At 40.5% G+C, this 19977-nt stretch overlaps 2 protein-coding genes across 3 annotated transcripts in view; both read right to left on the reverse strand.

Moving 5' to 3' along the window:
• LOC146467826 (LHFPL tetraspan subfamily member 2a protein-like) overlaps positions 1-1519 on the reverse strand; it is an 8357-nt gene extending 6838 nt beyond the window's left edge. Inside the window, exon 1 of one of the 2 annotated variants that reach the window (XM_085125273.1) lies at positions 744-1519. The gene's annotated coding sequence lies outside the window, so the exon portion shown is untranslated. Of the gene's footprint in view, positions 1-239; positions 389-743 lie in introns of those variants that run through there. The other variant, XM_085125276.1, reaches the window with a different exon arrangement.
• A 3680-nt stretch (positions 1520-5199) lies between these two features.
• Positions 5200-19977, reverse strand: part of LOC146467827 (alpha-mannosidase 2-like) — a 30750-nt gene continuing 15972 nt past the window's right edge. Inside the window, exons 16-29 of the mRNA XM_085125217.1 lie at positions 19264-19331; positions 17459-17537; positions 16895-16981; positions 15852-15982; positions 15568-15670; positions 14901-15023; positions 14710-14760; positions 13787-13850; positions 12947-13008; positions 11665-11739; positions 10511-10652; positions 9798-9934; positions 8476-8769; positions 5200-7615 (exon numbers count right to left, since the gene is read on the reverse strand). Coding sequence (XP_084981343.1) covers positions 7463-7615; positions 8476-8769; positions 9798-9934; positions 10511-10652; positions 11665-11739; positions 12947-13008; positions 13787-13850; positions 14710-14760; positions 14901-15023; positions 15568-15670; positions 15852-15982; positions 16895-16981; positions 17459-17537; positions 19264-19331 — 1569 coding nt within the window. The 3' untranslated portion in view covers positions 5200-7462. The remainder of the gene's footprint in view (positions 7616-8475; positions 8770-9797; positions 9935-10510; positions 10653-11664; positions 11740-12946; positions 13009-13786; positions 13851-14709; positions 14761-14900; positions 15024-15567; positions 15671-15851; positions 15983-16894; positions 16982-17458; positions 17538-19263; positions 19332-19977) is intronic.

Raw genomic sequence — 19977 nt, forward strand, 5'->3', positions numbered from 1 at the left:
GCAAGGAAGCAAAGATTCCTTTCGTTATTTTCTACAAAACAACCCGCCGGCGGATCGTTAACGCAACCAAAACAAAATTATACTGGACACGACATGCATCGAGGGGCAAAACGTGTTACGGCTTTTGTGTATGTTTGTTTGAACACAAAAGAACACATCAACATACACCACGAGATTCCTGGAGTCTGGCCTGGAAATACCTTTGGCGTTATTAAAAGATCACACGAGATGTGCGTTACCTTATGACCGAATAACGAGATCAGCTATAAAATTTCTTCGTCAAGTTTACAAACTAGATGCCCTTGGCTAAATACGGTATTGTTTAGTACCAGTCGCAAAGCTCGCGTGTTCTACTGTTCAACCACATTTTCCGATGCCTTTGTATGATATAATAACGGCGAAATCGCTAAGTCAAATAAACGGGTCAGGGCAGATCGTTTTAAGCTTTGAAAGCTGGCTCAACAACAACATTCGGGTCAGTAATGCTTCCAGACGATGTCCCTTTGAGAATCTTCAGTGTAGTTTTCGAGTCAAACATTAAAATAATGACCGATTCAACGATAACAAAAGAAATGAAGTGTGCTTTTGAATGAAGCTCACATGTGCGGCCGGTCATTCCATTAACATACTATTCGCCGGCTTCTTAAAACTTTAAAGAGATTGCACATTGGTTTGGCTGTACACGAATTGATGAAAAACTTTTTCTTGAAACAGATATCCAATAAAAATTTACATCCACTTACCTCAATGCAAATTGTGGTTGCCACTCAGCGCTACGTTGCTTTCTTCTGTGTATGCTTTTCTCGAGATCGGCTCGTAAAACCTCGTCTTGAGCTTGTCAAATCAAACAAATGGCTACTTCCAACGCGAAATGAAATACTACAGTACGTGGAGGAATCACCACAAATCGCCACTGGGACTGAACGCAAACGACGATCTCTCGGTACCGAGTAGATCCGGAAACCCCGCGGTTTGTCGAGAAATGTAACTTCATGTGCTCATATTACATCTGAAAAGAGGCGTGACACTCTTTCATATTCACTTGTCTATCAACGTAGTCCCGCCCACTTCCCCGCGTTATTACGACAAATCCCGGCCAAATTCAACACTCTTGAGCTAATTTGAAGAGCAGATTGTCTTTTTACTGTCCGCCAGCTCTTTGGGTACTCGGGAACCATCATTCATAGATAAGAAACCAGCCTCCTTTAAACGCCGCTGTAATTTTCTTCCGTGCAGATGTAGACGCTTTGCATGGATCTTTCACCAGCTGTTCGAAGGTTTTCCTGTAGTGAGCCTGCCGTGTCTGCTCCGAAAGAAAACTAAAACCACAAAAATAGAAACCTGAGAAATTGCCGTCTATGAAAGTTTACTTACCAACAATCTGCAGCTTCCAAAATATTTTTAATAGCAGCACGAATAACTGGCTGGCTATTTGAATATAGGTCTGTATTATCTATATCTTGGACAGGAGATCTAAAGTGGCAAAATTTACACACATGTTTAGGTATTTGTTTAACGTACAACAACGTCAGATGAAACAGGATGAAAGACCGGTGCCATGATTATGTGATAAATATCAACTGATAAATTTTCCATCTGCTGTTCATATGTAATTTATGCGTGGTATTTCATATATTTCACTCTTCAAAGAACTACGTCATCATAAATTCCTCAAATTGTTCTCGAACTTCAAAGATCATTCTAACAAGTACACTGTCTCAGAAGGTCTGGAAGGTGATTGAAAGTATATTCTCCATTTTAAAATTTGTATCAAAGTTTTACAGTAATTGCAACTCCTGTTTGGAACAAATCGGCCCGGCTGACTTCGTTCCTAGGGTCTTTACTCGCCACTGTTTGTATTGAAATTCATAAGAATTTACCGTATGCACCTTGAAAAACAAGTTTCCTACACAGGGACATGGTTGCACACGGCGGGTGCGGGTCAGTTGGGTAACTTTAGCCCAGCCCTTTTCAGTCCTTCCCCCCGCCCCCCCCTGTTTGCACTGTTTGACTAGCTTTTAAACCGTTATCTCCCCTCGCCCCGTATTCTCTACTCAGTGTTCTGCTGCTAGTCGGGGAAGCAATGGAGAACCGCTCTATAGATGTTAGAACGGTTGGATGATTCAGAATTCAGTGCCCTCTCTTTCTTCTCGCCCCCAGACCGAGCTCGGCTCGCTCCGATGGCCGATTTTTCTCTTACACCGCACTTGGCAGCCTGTCCATGTTCGCAGGCTATTGATATTATCAGTGCCCCTGGCGAATGGGTGGATTAGTAACTAAGCCGCTTGTGCCCACGAACAGTCATGTCGACATGCTCTTTGCTGGGGAAAGGGGGTAGGGAAAACGTTGCGGTCGAGCGCGAGCGAGCACCCCGTTAAAGGAGCCTGATGATAGAGGCTCTCGCGCGCTCCGTGTTTTAATAAATGGTGCCCAAGCAAGCGAAACATAAAAATACCCAAGCGCTAAAACATAAAAATAAGAAAAGTCCGTTACAGGTAGGGTTTTTGGTTTGAGAGTTCAAAGCTTGATAAGCTATTTTGTGAGTTTACCGAAATCATTCTATGATTTTCTAAAAAAGTTTTAAGTTTTCTGTGGTTACTGTTTGAATGCGCGAGATCCGGAAAACGGATTCACCTTAATTTGATTTAATCTAACGGTTCCTGAAACTTTTAAAAAATTTTGTAAACTTGCCCATTCACAAGAACTGACTTATCATCTTTGAGCTCTCAAAGGAAAACATGATATTTAACGGATCTTTATTAGCTTTTACGTCTGACCGCGATTAATTCAATGACCAAGGCTTGGAGCTTAAAGGACACTGCCCTCCAATAAATTAATTTGCAACTTTTTGTTATCAGAATTGTCCAAATACCGGCAGTAGCTGTTAGTTTGATCGAATATTTTCGGAAACGTAACTTTGTCCTCTTTTTAATCAGGTGATGAAATTCGTAGAGAAAATAGCCACAATACACAAACTACATAAGAGGGTCATAAGAACCGGGCGTTGACGGAAACGGAGGTGGCTGAAAAAATGATTTCGCCCACCTAATAACTCTTAGCAGACCACACGTACTCACTGCTGTCTGGGCTTGTCAGTTTTAAAAAAAGCTTCGTATTTTTTTTTTGGTATTTTTGTGACCCTTTCATCGTTATTTGAACTCACTTTGGGAGATTTAAATTCCCTGCAGCACGCGGCAGTCTAAACTCTAGGAACACTCGAAAAGGCAGTTTCCTGTTTTCTGAATTTCAGTCATCAAAAGTTCTTCACTGGGAGGAGAGACTATAGATAGCTATCAGCAGCAGAAGTGCTTCTTACTTCATCAGGTGTATCTAAGTAATTTACTGTTAATTAAAGAGGATTTCAATTCAAGGTGTAAAACCAAAAGTAGTCACCACATGCTAATGAACCAATCAGAACTTGAAAGGACATTTTGTCGGGTTTTGTGTGCGTCCTCAGAAATTGGGATATAATTGTGATGAAAAAGTTTTCATCGGCGAAATGACACCTCAGGCTTTCATATCATACAAAATTTAATTCCTTTTCTTTACCAAGTGCGACAACCGGTTGTCCGCCCCTCGGTGTACGAATTGGTGATAATCGGGTATTAGCATAAATTAATATACTTTTTATCGGGTGTAATTCTAAGTAATTTACTGTTAATTGGAGCGGATTTCAATGCAAGGTGTAAAACCGAAAAAAAAAAACTGCATGCAAAACTGAACTTGAAGTCATTTTGTCGCTTTTGGTTTCCGTTCTTCGGTAGCACCCAGTGATCATTTTCCGTGAATATCATTATATCAATCCGGAAATCCTTAATCCTCAGAAATTCGGATATAATTGTGATGAAAAAGTTTTCACCGGCAAAATGACACCTCAGACTTTCACATCACATTAATTTAATTCCTTTTCTTTTCCAAGTGCGACAAAAGTTGTCCGCCCACGGAGTGCGAAATAACGTAATTTGTGATAATCGGTATTAGCATAAATTATTTTTTGCCGACACGGCACAGAGAACTGGGTGCTAGCGTAACAAGCGATGGCTCATCGGTTAGCGCGTTTGGAAAAAAAACTTGCGACAATCGACGGTCAGCCTTGCCACTCGCAACTTCGGATCAGTTTGATTTTCTGCCTTGGTTTTGTGTAAATATTGTTATTTAATTTATCTTTCATTTTTGCCGTTTAAATTATAACCTTAAAATCCCAAAGGTAGCGCCGTGTCGTGGGTACACACGGTCCCTATTTTTCCCAGTCAGTGGTTTTTGGGGCTTACGTGTCCGGCTGTGGCGCATGTAGGATATTGATGTATTTTTTTTATCCATTTTGTTGTAATAGTATTGATGTGTCAATTAAAACATATCTCCTTCCTGGATGACCATCGCACCCATGCCCCATAGCAGCTAGCATTTGAACGAGTTCGGTTGTGTAGTGAAGGCAAAATAGTGATCGACTAGTATTTTCGGAAAGCCAATCGCAGCTCGTATAAAATTCAGGTCCCGGTTGTTCAAAGACCGGGTAAATCTATCCAGCGGATAAGTCGCTATCCAGTGGATAAATTGTATTGGTTGGAGCACATTTTATCCACTGGATAGAGATATCCGCTCCTTGAACAACCGGGGCCAGGTTAAAGAATCACATCCCCTAAAATGCTTTTAAAAGGACGGTGCCTGCTAATACGGAAGTAATGTTGCGCGGTTTATGACTGTGCGCGAAAAGCAGGTCTTAGCAAGGGCTACTGGAATCCAAATCGAAAATTGGGGGCAACCACGCATTTTGTGGAGATAATTAAGCTACAATAATTCAAAAAGCACCAAAAATCAAAAGAATGTATGAGATTTTTTCACAAATTGAAGCCTAATTATCTCTTAAAAATGCCTGGTTACCCCAAATTTTCTTTTCGGATTCCAATAACCCTTTCCAAGACCTGCTTTTCCCGCGTAGTTATAAACCGCACAAAAATATCTCTGTTTCAGCAGGCACAGCCGTTAAGAAACCCGACTTTCTTGGACCATTGCGAGATGCGCACAACGTATGCGCAGTAGCAAAAGTAGGCACCGTCCAGTCCTAAGAAAGATCCTGGAAAACAGAAAACGTTGTCGTTGCGTGCCCCTTGTTCTTACTGATCTCAAAGAGCGGTTAAGCATAATCTTGTAAAGGTGAAAGTTGCTGTATATATTAAGGAAACCATTGAAAAAGCAGGAGAACATAAATTTAGTTTATTTCGATTGGCGCAGAGGTGCGTATTTGTTTTTATTATTGCCGCTCTCAACTTTACAGTCTATCAGTGCGACCTTGAAAAAGTCACCACTGAATTGGAGAAGTTTTAGCCAGCATAGCTGGTGGGATTACTCGCGTAGAAGACAAAGTTTGAACGGTGCATCCGCTAGCCTGCAGGACAGGCGTTATTTCATTTTTTTTTTTGCGTTTATCAGGCGAGCGAAGGCAAGCGCGAGCCACGCGAGACGGGAGGGGCGCCCATCCCGTCCCGTGTGACTCGCGCTCGCCTGAAAAGCGCAAAAAATATGGCCCCGTTCTGCAGGCTATGCATACGCGAGGGGAATGGGGAGGAAGTCACCTGACACCGCGGCGTGAGCGGATTACACAACCAGAAAAGCACGCTGGGATTTAAATACACAAGTAGTCAAAGAAGCACTCAGAAACTACCCTCACCCTAACCCTTCATAAAGTCACCCTTACCTTACCATGAATTATATGCCCTTTAACTGCTTTCACAAAGACTTGTTCTTGGGCCATCAATGCTTGATCAGAAATAAAATACAAACAGCGGTGATAAACATAATAAAATTACGCATTTCATATAACTTGACGTTTCGTATGCTAGTCAACATACATTTTCAAAAGTGACCGTTAAAATTTTTTACAACTATATATATAATAGTGAAAAGGGGGTCCGGAACCGAGATTAAAAACAACAATCCCCCCTTTTCACTGTTATTATATATAGAGAGCAAAAAATTTTAACGGTCACTTTTGAAAATGTATGTTGACTAGCATACGAAACGTCAAGTTATGTAAAATGCGCAAGTTTATTATGTTTATCACCGCTGTTTGTATTTTAACTGTTACATCCCCTTTTAAGGGTTATTATTATTTTCCGTGTTTCTACAAATTAAGAAAAAAGAAAAGAGCACAATACTCGCACATTCACGCAACGGACGCAAACACAAGAAGCACTTTGGGCGAATTCCAAAATTTATGTGAACCTAAACGGACTTTGAGAAAGTTTACTAAAACGGCTATGTAGCCAATCAGAGCGCGCGTTATATAACTAAAATCTAAATTAATAATTAACTATAATTAGTGGATTCGGAAAAACACAATGTGTTGTACAGTTCGTGCTTGCTCCCTAGGTTCGACTCCCGCCATACTTTTAAAACGAGTGTCTACATTAATCTTAGCTTAATCGGACTTTGAACAACTGGGTCTAAGTCTAAGGGAGGCGTGTAAGCCAATGGACTGGGCTGGAGTCTTTGTCTACTCTTCGATGACTCGTCCTTCTATACATCTGTACAGACGATCCACAGAAAATCTTTTCTATTTTCTTTAGAATAAAGCCCACGGAAACTTAACCATGCGTCAAATTTTAAATCTAATCCTAAAAGCGAAACGGTGCATAGTACATCATTAGAATAAAAATGACAGCTATAACGAAGTTTATGAGAAATTATGGGTAAGTTATTAAAAGACAGTTCAGACTGTGTTTAACAAAACCCCATTCTACGCCATTTTCAATTTTGCCAACAATCATAAACATTGTCTTCTGCCGACGGTAACAAGAAGGCTAGCATCCCACACTATTTATTTGGAGGCCCACTGATTGTCTTAAACCGGGGACTAAGTTAGACTGTTTAAATAACTGGCCCTATAAGTTTCTGTTTTTTGACTGATTGCATGTGTCCTTTTTCGAGTTCCTTAAGTACAGATAAATAAGACAAATAATCCCGGCAGTGTAAAGAATTTGTTCAAGTGTATAAGCCTATTCCGTTCCTCCAGTAAAATCAGCCTGTAATTAAAGCAAGTATATTATATTACTATTATTATTATTATTCAAGACATTGTAATGGTGCCTTCAATATTCGAAGCTCGTGCACAACAGATATACTGTGTTATCATTCAACACATTGTAACACAGCCCAAACATGGTCATGCTGCACTGAATTTTCGTTGTCCGTAGTCAACAGATATCCTGCGATATACCTAATTTTGTGTGTTGGGAAGAAAAATGGCAAAGCGCTTTAAACAAGTAACCACCTTGGAAAATCGTCTCCAGCTTTTCTGCGATAAAACTGTGCTTTGTTATCAAGGTGTTGAATAATAAAACAATTATCTGCTCGGCTGAGTATCAGGATATATTACGCGTGATTTCCCAGGATTATTGTTAACTTGAGTTGGGTCGTGTACTTTGAACATTGATATATAAAAATTCACTTCGTATAAACCACGTCACTTGAGCCGCATCTTGTAGGAATACAGTTCCATGGGGTCCACTTTCAGAGGAGAGCTGGGATCTAGTTCCTGGTACTCGTGCAGCATTGTTAGAGAGGTGGACTGGAGCCTACCGATGGATAAACCCTTGAACAAATGATTCAACGTCACCTGTCGAGTAATAGACACGAAACGTCTTTGTCAAGGGCAAGCGCCACATTCGGATCCTTGAAATGCCAACATCACGTTCTACAGCAGACTAGGTAATTTTACGAGAACGCTTGTGTTTTTAGCTCGCTTTACTATCTCAGAGAAAAATAAGATGAAGTCTAATTTCACAGATGAGCGCTAAGTGACAACGCCTTTGACTGAATGCAAGGCTGGTGTTAACTTTGTTTAGATTCAAACCTCCCTTGCTTCTCATGTGTAATTAATCATTTCGTTACAAGTTTCGGATCACAGTCTGCATTTTGAAACAAGGAAGATTTGTATCAATACTCTCTCTTCCATTCAAAAGCATGGTAATTAAGAACATAATTGTAAAATGGTTGTCCCGAGAATGGATACTTCAAAACAAGGCTGGACACCTTATCATGTTTATACAATGTGGTATTCTTAATCCTCATAGTCCTGACGCAGAGAACAGAAGTCCATTTGTTAAGCATAGAACTAAGAGAATATAGCTCCATTCAGGCAGGGAATAGCGTTTTGGAGTTAAGCACTCATCTACACTAAGCATTGATTTGAAAACAGTTGTCGTTTGTTGTCATGGCTATTTTCCTATACGGACCGCTAAGATGGGTTCAAAAATGTTTCTTAAAAATTATGCTTATGAAGTAGGAACTGTTGAAACCGTCATCTCGGTGTCTTCCGACGAGGGCGACGAATTTTATTATCCAGACTACGAACATAAACAAGTTTCACGCAGACTTGAAAGCAACAATGGGAAAGCCTAAAGAAAAAAAAAAGAACCCCACCGATATTTTCCCAATATAGATCTCACGCTAGTTCAATAACATATATTTACTAACCTTTCCCCTACTTGTGCCTGCAACACACTTGCACTCAAAATTACAATCATATCCTTCACGATGGAGGACCAGAAGAGCCTCGCCACTGGGTCGAGGCCGCTGTTTATCTACCACTGAGCGCATTGTGACCATGAAGATATCATTGGGCAGGTCAGACTGCATACTGTTGAAATCAGACAACAGATTCCCTGAGTCGGGTGACTCGGCCGGAGTTAATAACGTGAAGAGCGGGTGATTTAGATGGTGTAACAATCGGTGAGCAAGTAGGGAGGGGTAAGCCACAGGGCTGCCATCCTGTTGAAGAGATATCAGATAATTTCAGATAATTTATTTAACTCAAATCAAATTTACAGAGGATACAGATTAGAAATAAACAAATACAAATAAACACATTTTTAAAAAAAGAATAAAGAAAAAGGTATTTCTTCATGCACTATGCTAAATAATTCAGTAATAAGTAAAACAATGAAGCATAGGGTTGTTGAGGGTTTTCATATGAAATAGTGAAAGAGAATTTGACTTAGTGATGCTTGTAGGCAAGGATTTCCAAAGACGACAACCAGTAAATTTTAGGGAGCGTAAACCATATTGGGTGGTTTTAACTGAGGCTACAAAAAGATTTCCATCACATGATTGGCGTGTAGTATAAGGATGAACAGATACCAGCATTGGAGAATGTTATGTTTCTTATCAAGATAACAACAATCTTATCTTATCTTCATTGGAAAACGCTCTACATCCTATAAGCGAGTACTTCGTGCTATACGACAATACAAGGGCCCGATTCACGAACTTTCCTGTTTCTAGACAGTAGCTTTTGTGTCCAGCACGAAGTGTATGTCAAAACAATAAACAGGCTCACCAGAAACAGGACGAACAGGACGTATATTATATTCAGGCAAATGTTGGCACCATGGCCATTTGTTAATAAAACCGTAATTTTTGCTGCTCATTAAATGTGGAGTGCCGTGCCTCCGGCATCATTGAGTGCCATGCCAAGGATTTTGTCCCGTGTAAATAGAGCTTACAATAGCTTTATGAATCTGACCCCAGCTTATTGTTCTCCACAACATTTTACAATTGTTGTCCTTTCAGTTCAACTCACGTTCTTTAGTTAACCCTCAGATAAAGGACAGCTCTTGCGGGCAGACACCTCTCCTAACCGGATACTCGCCGTCCGTTCGCGGTCTCGATATCGCACAAACAAATTGACTAAAACAACATTTACTTCCCGAAAACAAATACTCCTCCCAAGCGGACAATTGACCGTGTCAAAATCATCTAAAGTAAAACATTTTCTAACCAACAAACACTGTACTTACAGGTTCGTTTGTAGTCTTAAATTTTTCCAGCACAAGTCTGAAGTTAGCTGGAGTGACCTTGTTATCAGTCACGCCCTGACCCAGGCCCCTGTTGTCATCCTGGTACAGACGGCGGTCAAGGATCACTTGAAGTTCACCTGTTATTACAAAAATATTCCTCAAATTATTTTTTTGGTCACCCACCTCGGACAAGTCAATGTGCAGGATTCATTTGCCTCGTTGCGAAACCTCACGAGTCTGGAATCTAATGACTTAATAACTCAACTGTAATGGGGACTATATTTATTACAAAAGTTGTAGAAGAGCGTGAAAACAGAGATATGCAGTTAGTTAAAAGGAACGAAGCACCTGTGGTAAGACTACTTAGAGAGAAAATGTTAACCCGAATATCAACAACGTTTGCAAAAAGTGGGTGCGGGGGGAGGGGCGCCCCTCCCCCCGCACCCACTTTTTTTGCTCCTTTTTGCCCAATGCCATCGCGCGCTTACCCCGCTTGGCTTGAAGGAAACGGAAACGACTGCTACGCAGGCTACCTTTGATCCTGTCAAGGGTTTGATCAACCATTGCTCTACCGACTGAGTTACGAGGCCAGATGAGAACAGGTAATGAGTGAAAAAGACGGTAATTCGCGGCAAAGAGAACATTCACTGTACACTTTCAAAGTATGAGAAGTACGACAACATTAAATCGGTATCAAAATTCTAAAGTGTTACCTTGATTAAGGCCAGCCACTCCATTGGATTGCGCAGACAGAAGAGTTAACCGCGTGGATTTGTCTTGAAGGAACCCGATTGATGGGAGAGGGTAAAAGTTGGCTTGGATTGGAATTTTATCCATTGTTTTACGCTTTTGCATCTGCATGATGGAAAATAAGAAACATAAAGCAGTACTATTTAGCCTTGACTATCACACTTTGGGTGGATGTATTTGCTGCGCACGTTTAAAGTTGTCGCATTAATGATTTGACAGTCCGAAGAACCCTAGCATTGTTTTAAAGCTTTACAAGAAACAGTAACTAGGCGTGACTCCATCGTTTATCACAGGTTAAGTAAAATCAGACACTCTTAAATAGACTTACGCAAATATTACACAGTCAATAAAACAAAACTTCTTTAGAGAAAACAGAAGTTCAATATCTCCACTTGAAAACTGATCCTGTAAACAGCATCCAAGGGAAGTAGGTTTCTGGCTGAGAGAGTGGTACTTAAGGTAGTGGGGGTCTACTCACTCGCGGTCTTCTACTCGTCCTCAACAAACACATTTTTTACCAATGTTTGGTTTACAAACAGAGTTGATAACTAAAGGTGAATTGGCCACCGTAAAGAGGAGTAAGACATAAGACATAAAAACTTTATTTATCCACGGTGAAAATTAAAGCTAGAGAGCTTATGGGGCCGTACCAAAAAGAAAAAGATAAAAATACAAAACTAAAAAAAAAATTTCAAAATTTCCTGACCCAGCTCGCTCTACAACTTGATCCATATCTCAGATAAATACAAAATCTAATCACAAGTATACAAAATCTGTGTCCATGTGTTGTATGGTGGAAAATCTGAGTGTTGGCGTTGCGAGCGTTAGCCCTTCGCTTTGGATTCGCTCTGACGAAGGCTAACGCTCAAAACGTCAGCACTCGAATCCCTTAACGATGGTCAATTTACCTTTAGTTATCAACTCTGCTGATAAACCAAACATTCCTTTCTACTCCCCACTGACGCAGCACCACAGTTTCTTTAGAAACTAACCCCCTTATGTACACATTTTTAGTCCTGCACTCCTGCAAATACTGCCCCGTCTCATCACACACGCAATGATGGTTTCTATAGGTAAAACAAGTTTATTTATTTCAGTATAAGTTGTTCATGCTCACCTGAAATCCGTTCAAGTCGGTGTAAAATTCTCGACCACTGTTCTGTATATTGCTTTTGATTCTCATCACCAATTCCTGAAATAAAAAAGTTCCAAGGTTCCAGTGACTCTCTCACACTAAGCGCTTCCGTAGTTTGATTCATTGTTGGGTTTGAGATGAGGGTTTCTATGTTCTCCATTCAGGTTCAAAGTGATTTCTCGCACTCGTAAAGGCCGTTTTAGACGGTACAACTTTTGCTTACGACTGTCGCATGCAAAAAATCGCACACAACTCTCGTCATTCAACATTGCCTATACCTACGATTGTCGTAGGATCTTAAAACGACATTTTTTGTGACGTACACGACAGTCGTAAGCGAGTTGTAGGTTTGATTTACACGAAACAATTCGTGTCGTAGGCCTGTCGTAAGCTTGTCGCATGCGACAAAGTCGTACCGTGTAAATCGCCCTTTAGAGGTCGCGTGTCCTCGCGGGAGGCAATTTTCGCGCGTGTTCGCGTGGTCCACTCGCTTTACTATCCCTAAGAAACACAAGCGACTGTTCTCAGTCTATGCACTCGTTAATTCCCACTGGCTGTATACACACGTGACACATTTTACTCTTATCCATTCACAAGCTGTAGAGAGATTTCACAACAAGGCCAACCACATGGCGCCACTCACGGTGATCACAAAAGACCAAAACGAAATAGACCATTTCCGAGTTGCTGGGAACCTCATAAGAAAGCGAGGCTAAGTGCAAAGTTTTTATTGTGATAATCAGTTTTCATTGATATGCAAACAAAACTAATTTACATATGAAAATCTTTGCCCTTAGCCTCGCTTTCATACTGAGGTTCACAGCAACTCAGAAATGGCCTATTGACTCCAGTTATAGCAAAAAGACCAAGGGAGTACGATACATACGTAAATCGAGTGAAACGAATTTGTCTCTGGTAAAGAAGACGGCCCTCGCAGGGTAATGGGCTCCGTATTAGGGGGCAACTTGAGTACTTGCCCCCGGGGCCAAAGCTCCAGGGGACCCCGCCCAAGAAAACATTGAACCAAGGAACCTCTCCACGCAGGGCCGGTAACATTTGAACGGAGATAAAACGTCAACCGAATGAAAGAAGAAACACTGTTTCGAAACACGCACGAGAAAATTCGTGGGCAATTACGTGCGTCCACCTCATCGATAGGAGGGGAGGGATGAAACTTTTCCATTTTACCATTTCTCTCTACTTCACCCCTGTACAGAAGTAACTTAAGACAATTTTTAACAAAGAATATCGCTTGTTCTTGTACCCTGTTGACTAGATTTCTGATGTCCACTTTGTTTTGGATGTCCAGAGTTAGTCCTTCAGGCACTGTAATAAAAGAAAAGCAGTGGCAAAACGTTTTTAGCATCCAAACATTCGGCCTGCAAAGGCCACCTCTTCTCAGCGCTTACAGTCACCACATAAGAACAACAAAACGTAGCTTTATCTGCACGACCATACATACATACGTATTGCTAAAGCAAGAACAAAAATAATGAGCTTCTTGAGACGCATTTCAATGGCCTCAGTTGCTTTTAATATCAAGATGAAAAAAACAAACAAACAAAGCGTCGTTTCTCGCTAACTTTTTTATGTGTGCCGTTCTCCCTCCTCGATAAGTTCGTTTCTATTTGGGGGTGAAAGCTACCTTGTACTGTATTTAAGTTTTGAAACATCAATGAATGCTGTTGCTGTTGTTGTTGTTGTCTTTAAAAAGAAACAAGTTAAGTCGGCTTTTCAAAATAGGAAAAGATTCGGATGACTTATTATGTCGCGGCATGGCAGAGAGTTCCAGAGTTTAGCGGTATAAAAAAGAGAGGGCGGGTTTACCGTAGGTTGCAATAAAACGGAAGAAATTTGTAGAAGAAAAGATGAAGGCAGATTACGAACTTGCGGTAAGTTAGGCTTAAGCGAGGTGAGCTACAGAATTGAGAAGTTTTGATGGGCCGAACATTTGGCAGGTCGTCAACCATGGTCTTGCTACACCGTCCCTTTCCACGCCGCTTCCTCGAGTAGGAAGATGTGATCATCCCATCTGCTCATTTTCGCTCAAAGATGTAATCAATTAATACAATCAAGATTAACTGGTTAAAAAAAAACCGCTTACCTGATACCGAATAAATTCTGACTATATGAACAACATTAGGAAGGGCGACTCGAACTTCTTGCATCTGGAGAGGGAAGAGAAGAAACGGATTAAGCTGCCAGCTTGGTTTTTACTTTAACTAAAAACCTGATGCCCTGCATAACGGCTAGTCACGTGAAATTCACGGAACAGCACATTTAAGAGGCGAAGTTTGTATTGAAATGAGGATTTCCATTTCGTTTTTGAATTTAAGAAAAAACAACTGAAACCTTGCTTAAAAAAGAAAAGCCCCGTCAGAAACAAGTCTCACAAAAATTCTCAACTGAAAACTCTCAATTGAAAAGCGCTCTTACATTGGAAAAAGAAAGGTAAAGTCAGACTTGGAGATTTAGTGGCCCACACGGCTGAAGCTTGACCCAATTTCTGTAACATGAACCAACGAGAAGTAATAGATCAAACACGAGGAAGAGTGTTTCCTCCGATTTCCAAACACCGACGAGAAGTAAGTTGGAAAAACGAGGCGCAGCCGAGTTTTTTTTTAACCAACTTCGAGGTGTTTGGAAATAGGAGGAAACACTCTTTCGAGTGTTTGATATAGCTTCTCAAACTATTGATAATTCTTGGAGAAATTCGAAGCAAAAGTTCACAAAATTTTATGATAATTAAGATCACATTTCCAAACCTCCTTTACGGTAGTGATTTCCTTTGTTTTCTCTTCATGAATTATTAATTGGTTTGAGAAGACTTTAACCACTTCCCACAGGATGGGATGTCACCGGCAGCAGTGCGTCGCACCTGCGTATTTGAAATTTCTTGTCTAAGGAGACAAGACGAATATGTAGTGACGTAACCTCGAACTAGTCCGTCTTCGGACTACAAAATCACAACACCACCGCGCCTCTACGCTCTTACATGTGACCAAGGATTTATAACTGGTAACTTACCAGTTTCCCTCTGCTCACATAAACCGTCGGCTGCTCCCCTAAGCCATGAGCCTGTGGAGCAAAAATCGGTGACATTACAATGTTTACACTCATCAGATAAATCAACGCTAAGTGTTCATGTTAAAAAACAATCGCATTTTAAACTTTCATTAAAACGGTAGTAACACTGAAGTGGGGAAAATTTTGCGCACCTCAGCTGGTCCATCTGGGAGAAACAGATACGCCCCACTCCTGTCCCCATTAGGTTTTGTGCCGTACGTGGCAAAATCAATGGCGGCTTCTGTCACAGTTCCGTCCGTCTTGTGTGTGATGGTCTGGAAAAGAAATGGTAATATTACTTGAAGTGAATATACCAGATTCAAATATTTGAACTGCGGGTGAAAGAATTAATAAGGGAGGGAACATCGCAGTTAGTACGCAACTTAAGCAGTTGCGAAAAGAAAGCCTGAAAAAATTCAGGCTTGAACGGGATTCGAACCCATGACCTCTGCGATGCCAGTGCAGTACTCTACCAACTGAGCTATCGAGCCAAGAGCTGGTCATTTTGTAAGTTCGTAATATGCCCGTTGAGGTATATTGCGCATATATTGCTGCATGTCATCGAGAAGGACAATACATCCCTCAGATAGGATTGCCAAGGGCAAAATACACTGATTAAGAGTGCACACGTTGCACATGGCAAGGGCAGATCAAATGAAAGAAGATGCAATGAACAACTCAAAACGGATATCAAACAGAAAAAAACGGCTTAATTTATGTCTATGAAAAGATATGAAAATAAAACCTACAGAAGTAAACAGAACATGGCAGTTTCCTATTAAAACTAATATTTAAGGTGACACACTACGTTATTCTTACCTTTAAAAGCCCTCTAACACTGTCAAATTCAACTTTAATGGCATCATTTTCCAAGACGATGTTTTCTGCTCCAGATTTTTTGGCTTCAAATTTAAATTTCCCTCTAAAAAAAAAAAAAAAAAAATCATATCACAGAACAAAAATGTCACAAGCAGGGCTTTCTTTGTCCCAAATTAACATAAGCAGAACTTAATCAAAATAGCGATGTCAGCATGGGGCCGGAAAGACTTTTCGTCGAGAGAGGAGTGTCTATGGTGTTAGACGTTTCATTGATTATTTCTTACCCCAGGTTTTGAGAATTGTCGGCAGAGTTATATGCTGTGATAGAGGAACGTTCACTCAGTTTGGATCCAAGGCCTGATGACACGAAATATGTGGTCAGGCCCAAAGGAGGGACTTTGGCTACAAACACAACCTGAAAGATGGAAACATGAAACAATACTCAGTGGTTTTGGAGATGTTATTATTAATAGGGTTTGTATTTTGTTTGTCTGGTCTACGACTGGCTAGACCTTCTTTTGGGAACTTCAAGGAGACCACTAGCCTGCGAAAACAGACGTTTCTCCTCGCTCATCGCCGCTGGGGGACGTTTCGCGAGGAGGAAACGTCCCCCAGCGGCTTTTAGGTTTCTGCTGATAAAAAACGTTTTGAGGTTTTTGGTATAACACCAATTCCCGTGATACTTCCCCTTTAAGGTGGCTGTATACCATTTCTTCAGTTTTCGCTACTAGTGATATATATTTTTCTTGATGTTATGGTTTTTTCAGCCCTGTGAAAATATTTGGGTTCAAACATTGTTTCGAGTACCTAAGTCCCTATGCTTTGTTAAAAACACCGTTAGAACTGGTAAACCCCGTTTCCATGGCAACCAGCGGATTATCCATCCGTTGATTCCTTCACTCCTAGCTAGTTTCAAAACGGATTTGTCTGAATCTATTTTTTATGTAAAGAAGAGAGAAACTCCAAAGTATCTCCTCGACCTCGTAAAGTCAAAGCTAATTCTGCACATACGTTTGGCCAATTTTCGTTTTTGCCTAAGAATTTTTGGAGTACAAAGACCAGCTAAATCCTAACATTGAGCCAAATTTCAAAAAAATTCACCATGGAAAACTTGTTAAAATAGCCTTACTTTTCAGCCTAAAACTGGCCTTGTTTCGCGCGAAAATTCCCGTATCAGTTAGAAAACTGGGCGCGCTCGCACTATTTTGCCCCAGCCGCCGCGCGTCAAATAACTGTATGGAGTCACCTTAAGTCAATTAAAGCCTAACAGTACATACTGAGACGTAGCCTAACAGATACTAGATAGTTTAGCATAATCAGTTCTTACTTCATATTTGGCAGTTGATATTCTGTTTCTGTGATCCCACCACACATTAACCTGACTTGGAACTTCTTTTCCATCACTGTCACTCACCTGAATTTAAACAACCAAACAGAAACAGTTAATTAAAGACAAACTGAAAAGAGGCCAAATACAGATTTTGCAGATCTATACGAATGAAGAAGTGCTTGTGTAAGAATGAGGTCGTATGACCATTGTTGTTCTGGAAGTCATTCTGATTGTCAAAAATGTACAATGTAAGAGACACCCAGCAGCAAATTTATAGATCAGCTGGTGAGTGGCACTGGCCTATCACAGCAAGTAGCTTCAAAAGATCATAGAGCAATGTGGGGATTGGAAAAATCTCATAAAAATTGTGGGAATGCACTTGATATATAGTAGCAGTTAACAGTTGAGTAGCATATTTCGGAGGAACATAGATGGTCAGTGGCTACACCTTGAAATTTGGTACCTTTCCTAGCTTTGCCCTTGAGGTTTTCTAAATGAGAAAAGAGCTTGGGATAAAAAGCTGCCCAAAAACACAAAGATGATGACATTTTTTGTCCATACCATCACTTCTGGATCTGAGATGTGAAGGCTGACCACTTGTTCTCTTGTTTTTGTAAGAGAATTGTAAAATACTATCGCCCTGAAGAAAAATAACAGTAATATTTATTATTGTGCTGTACTTTAGGTTACACCCAAATTACTGGTAGTATTTAATCGCCAACAACTAAGTCTAAAGTGCTGTTCTTGACATGCCGGCAAAGGTACTGCACTTATAGGCAAAGTTTGCACAGTGGTGGAACAAAAACTAGCAACGAAGATGCCGGAGGAATGTGGAGTAACTTTGCCTTCATGCAAGCGTTTTCCGCTAACCATGCAGTATATTCATAGGTTTGACAGAAACTTGAAAGAATATCAAACAGCAGGCAGCACCACAGGAAGTTTGACAGCTTTCATCTGAATGGTCACACACAATAATTTAATTCACCCTCATTATTATAGAAGTCCTGGCAAAATTACAAGAATTTCTGAAGGTAACTCCATTTATTGTGGACTCTCTCCATTGTGACAACAAGTTATCATCGCAAAAGTGTCTTTTGTAATGGGAGTTGACTTCATGAAGGGATTGCAGTAGACTTTCAAGTTCGAGACCTCCAAACTACCAGTCCAAACTGCTTCATAAGGTGATTCCATACAGTTATTTGGCGCGCGGCGACCGAATACTAAAATTGCGCGAGCGCACGCAGTATTCTAACTGATACGTGAATTTTCATTATGCTGTCGTGCAAAACAAGGCCAGTTTTAGTCTGAAAAGTAAGGCTATTTTAACGAGTTTTCCATGGTGAATTTTTCCCAAAAATTGGCTCAATGTTAGGATTTAGTTGGTATTTGCACTCCAAAAAATCTTAAGGAAAATTATACACGGACAACTGCAATAAATGGCAAAAACGAAAATTGCAGAAATTGGCCAAATGTACGCACAGAATTTGTTTTGACTTTACGAGGAGATACTTTAAAGTTTCTCTCTTCTTTACACAAACAATTGCGAAATTTGGACAAAGCCGTTTTGAAACTGGCTATTAGTGAAGGAATCAACAGATGTATCATCCGCTGGTTGCCATGGAAACGAGGTTTACCAGTTGTAACTGTGTTTTTAGCAAAGCATAAGGACTTAGGTACTCGAAACTATGTTTGAACCCAGATAGTTTCACAGGGCTGAAAGAACCAGACAATCAAGAAAAATATATATCACTACTAGCAAAAACTGAAGAATTGGTATAGAGCCATCTTAACCCGTTCCCGCCCAAGAGTGCCATATGGCACAAGACGCAATTATGAGCTCAGTATTTGGTCAATTTGTGTGAAATTTGCACAACCAAAAGATCTTGGAAATATTTATAAATTGAAGGCATAAAATCATGCCCCCCTCCTATATGAGACTTGATTTACCACCCCTCAAACTTTTGGATTTTTTTCCTTTGTGCGTAACGGGTCCAGTTGATATCTTACAACAACCAATGCACTGAGAGCTGTACATTAAGCTATAGTTTAGGGGGATACCCAGTATGTACAACGAATAGGAAAATTTTCAATATTTTTCTTCTTTCGTTTTGGACTTTTCTCACTCTAATATGTGACCTCTTCCATCTCTGTTGGTGTGATTTATAGCACACCCTAGAAAATACCTTTTAAAATTAATGGTATATCACATGTGGTCTCCCAGTCCATAGTTGGCGATTTAGAAAAATTCGCCATTTCCCTCGGGCGGGAAAGGGTTAAGGCAACGCTAGCAATTCAACTAAAGAACAGCTGAGTACAGTTTTGAACTGAATAAGAGACACCAGTGGGTCTGAAATGCTATAGATTACCTTGGTGTGTCGGAAAGTGTTATTACTTCTTTTGTTGGCAACGAATCATGGGCTTGTCTGGTTTCTTCCTAAAAAAGTAATGTGAGTCTTCCTTATATAAAGACTCAAGATAACAAGAGCTAAGTTTTCAACATCATACTACAAATTATGTGCCGGGAAGCTCATGTGAAGTTCCCTTGCCGGTGAACCATGAAAGAACGGAGGTCCGACTGCATGGTGCTTTCTATTAAGTCAAAATTATTGGTTCAATCAGTTAAAAAACGGATGGAAATTATGCACAGATCAAACAGAAACTTCCTTGAACAAACGGACGAACTTCGGAGGTACGCCACTTTCTTCCATTCCAACTGGTCAGAATGGAAATTACCGTTCCATTTGCAGAAAATAAAAATAAAATAATGTCAATGTCTTTAGTGTAGAGCAATAATTGGGGACACTTTCGAAATCGAATTGGAAATTAGAAGTGTTGGTTTTTGAGGAGAGGGGAAAACCAGAGTACCCAGAGAAAAACCTCTCGGAGCAAGGACGAGAACCAACAACAAACTCAACCCACATGCGATGCCGAGTCCAGGAATCGAACCTGGGCCAGATTGGTGGGAGGCGAGTGCTCTCACCACTGCACCATCTCTGCTCCCTGCTCCCTGCTCAAAATTTCCATTTCTACTTTGTTGTGTTATTGCCCCATCATTCCAGTGTTGTGATCTACCAATGAAG

Source organism: Pavona decussata, unplaced genomic scaffold (assembly GCF_977016875.1).
Source record: "Pavona decussata unplaced genomic scaffold, jaPavDecu1.1 SCAFFOLD_134, whole genome shotgun sequence".
Classification (NCBI taxonomy): domain Eukaryota; kingdom Metazoa; phylum Cnidaria; class Anthozoa; order Scleractinia; family Agariciidae; genus Pavona; species Pavona decussata.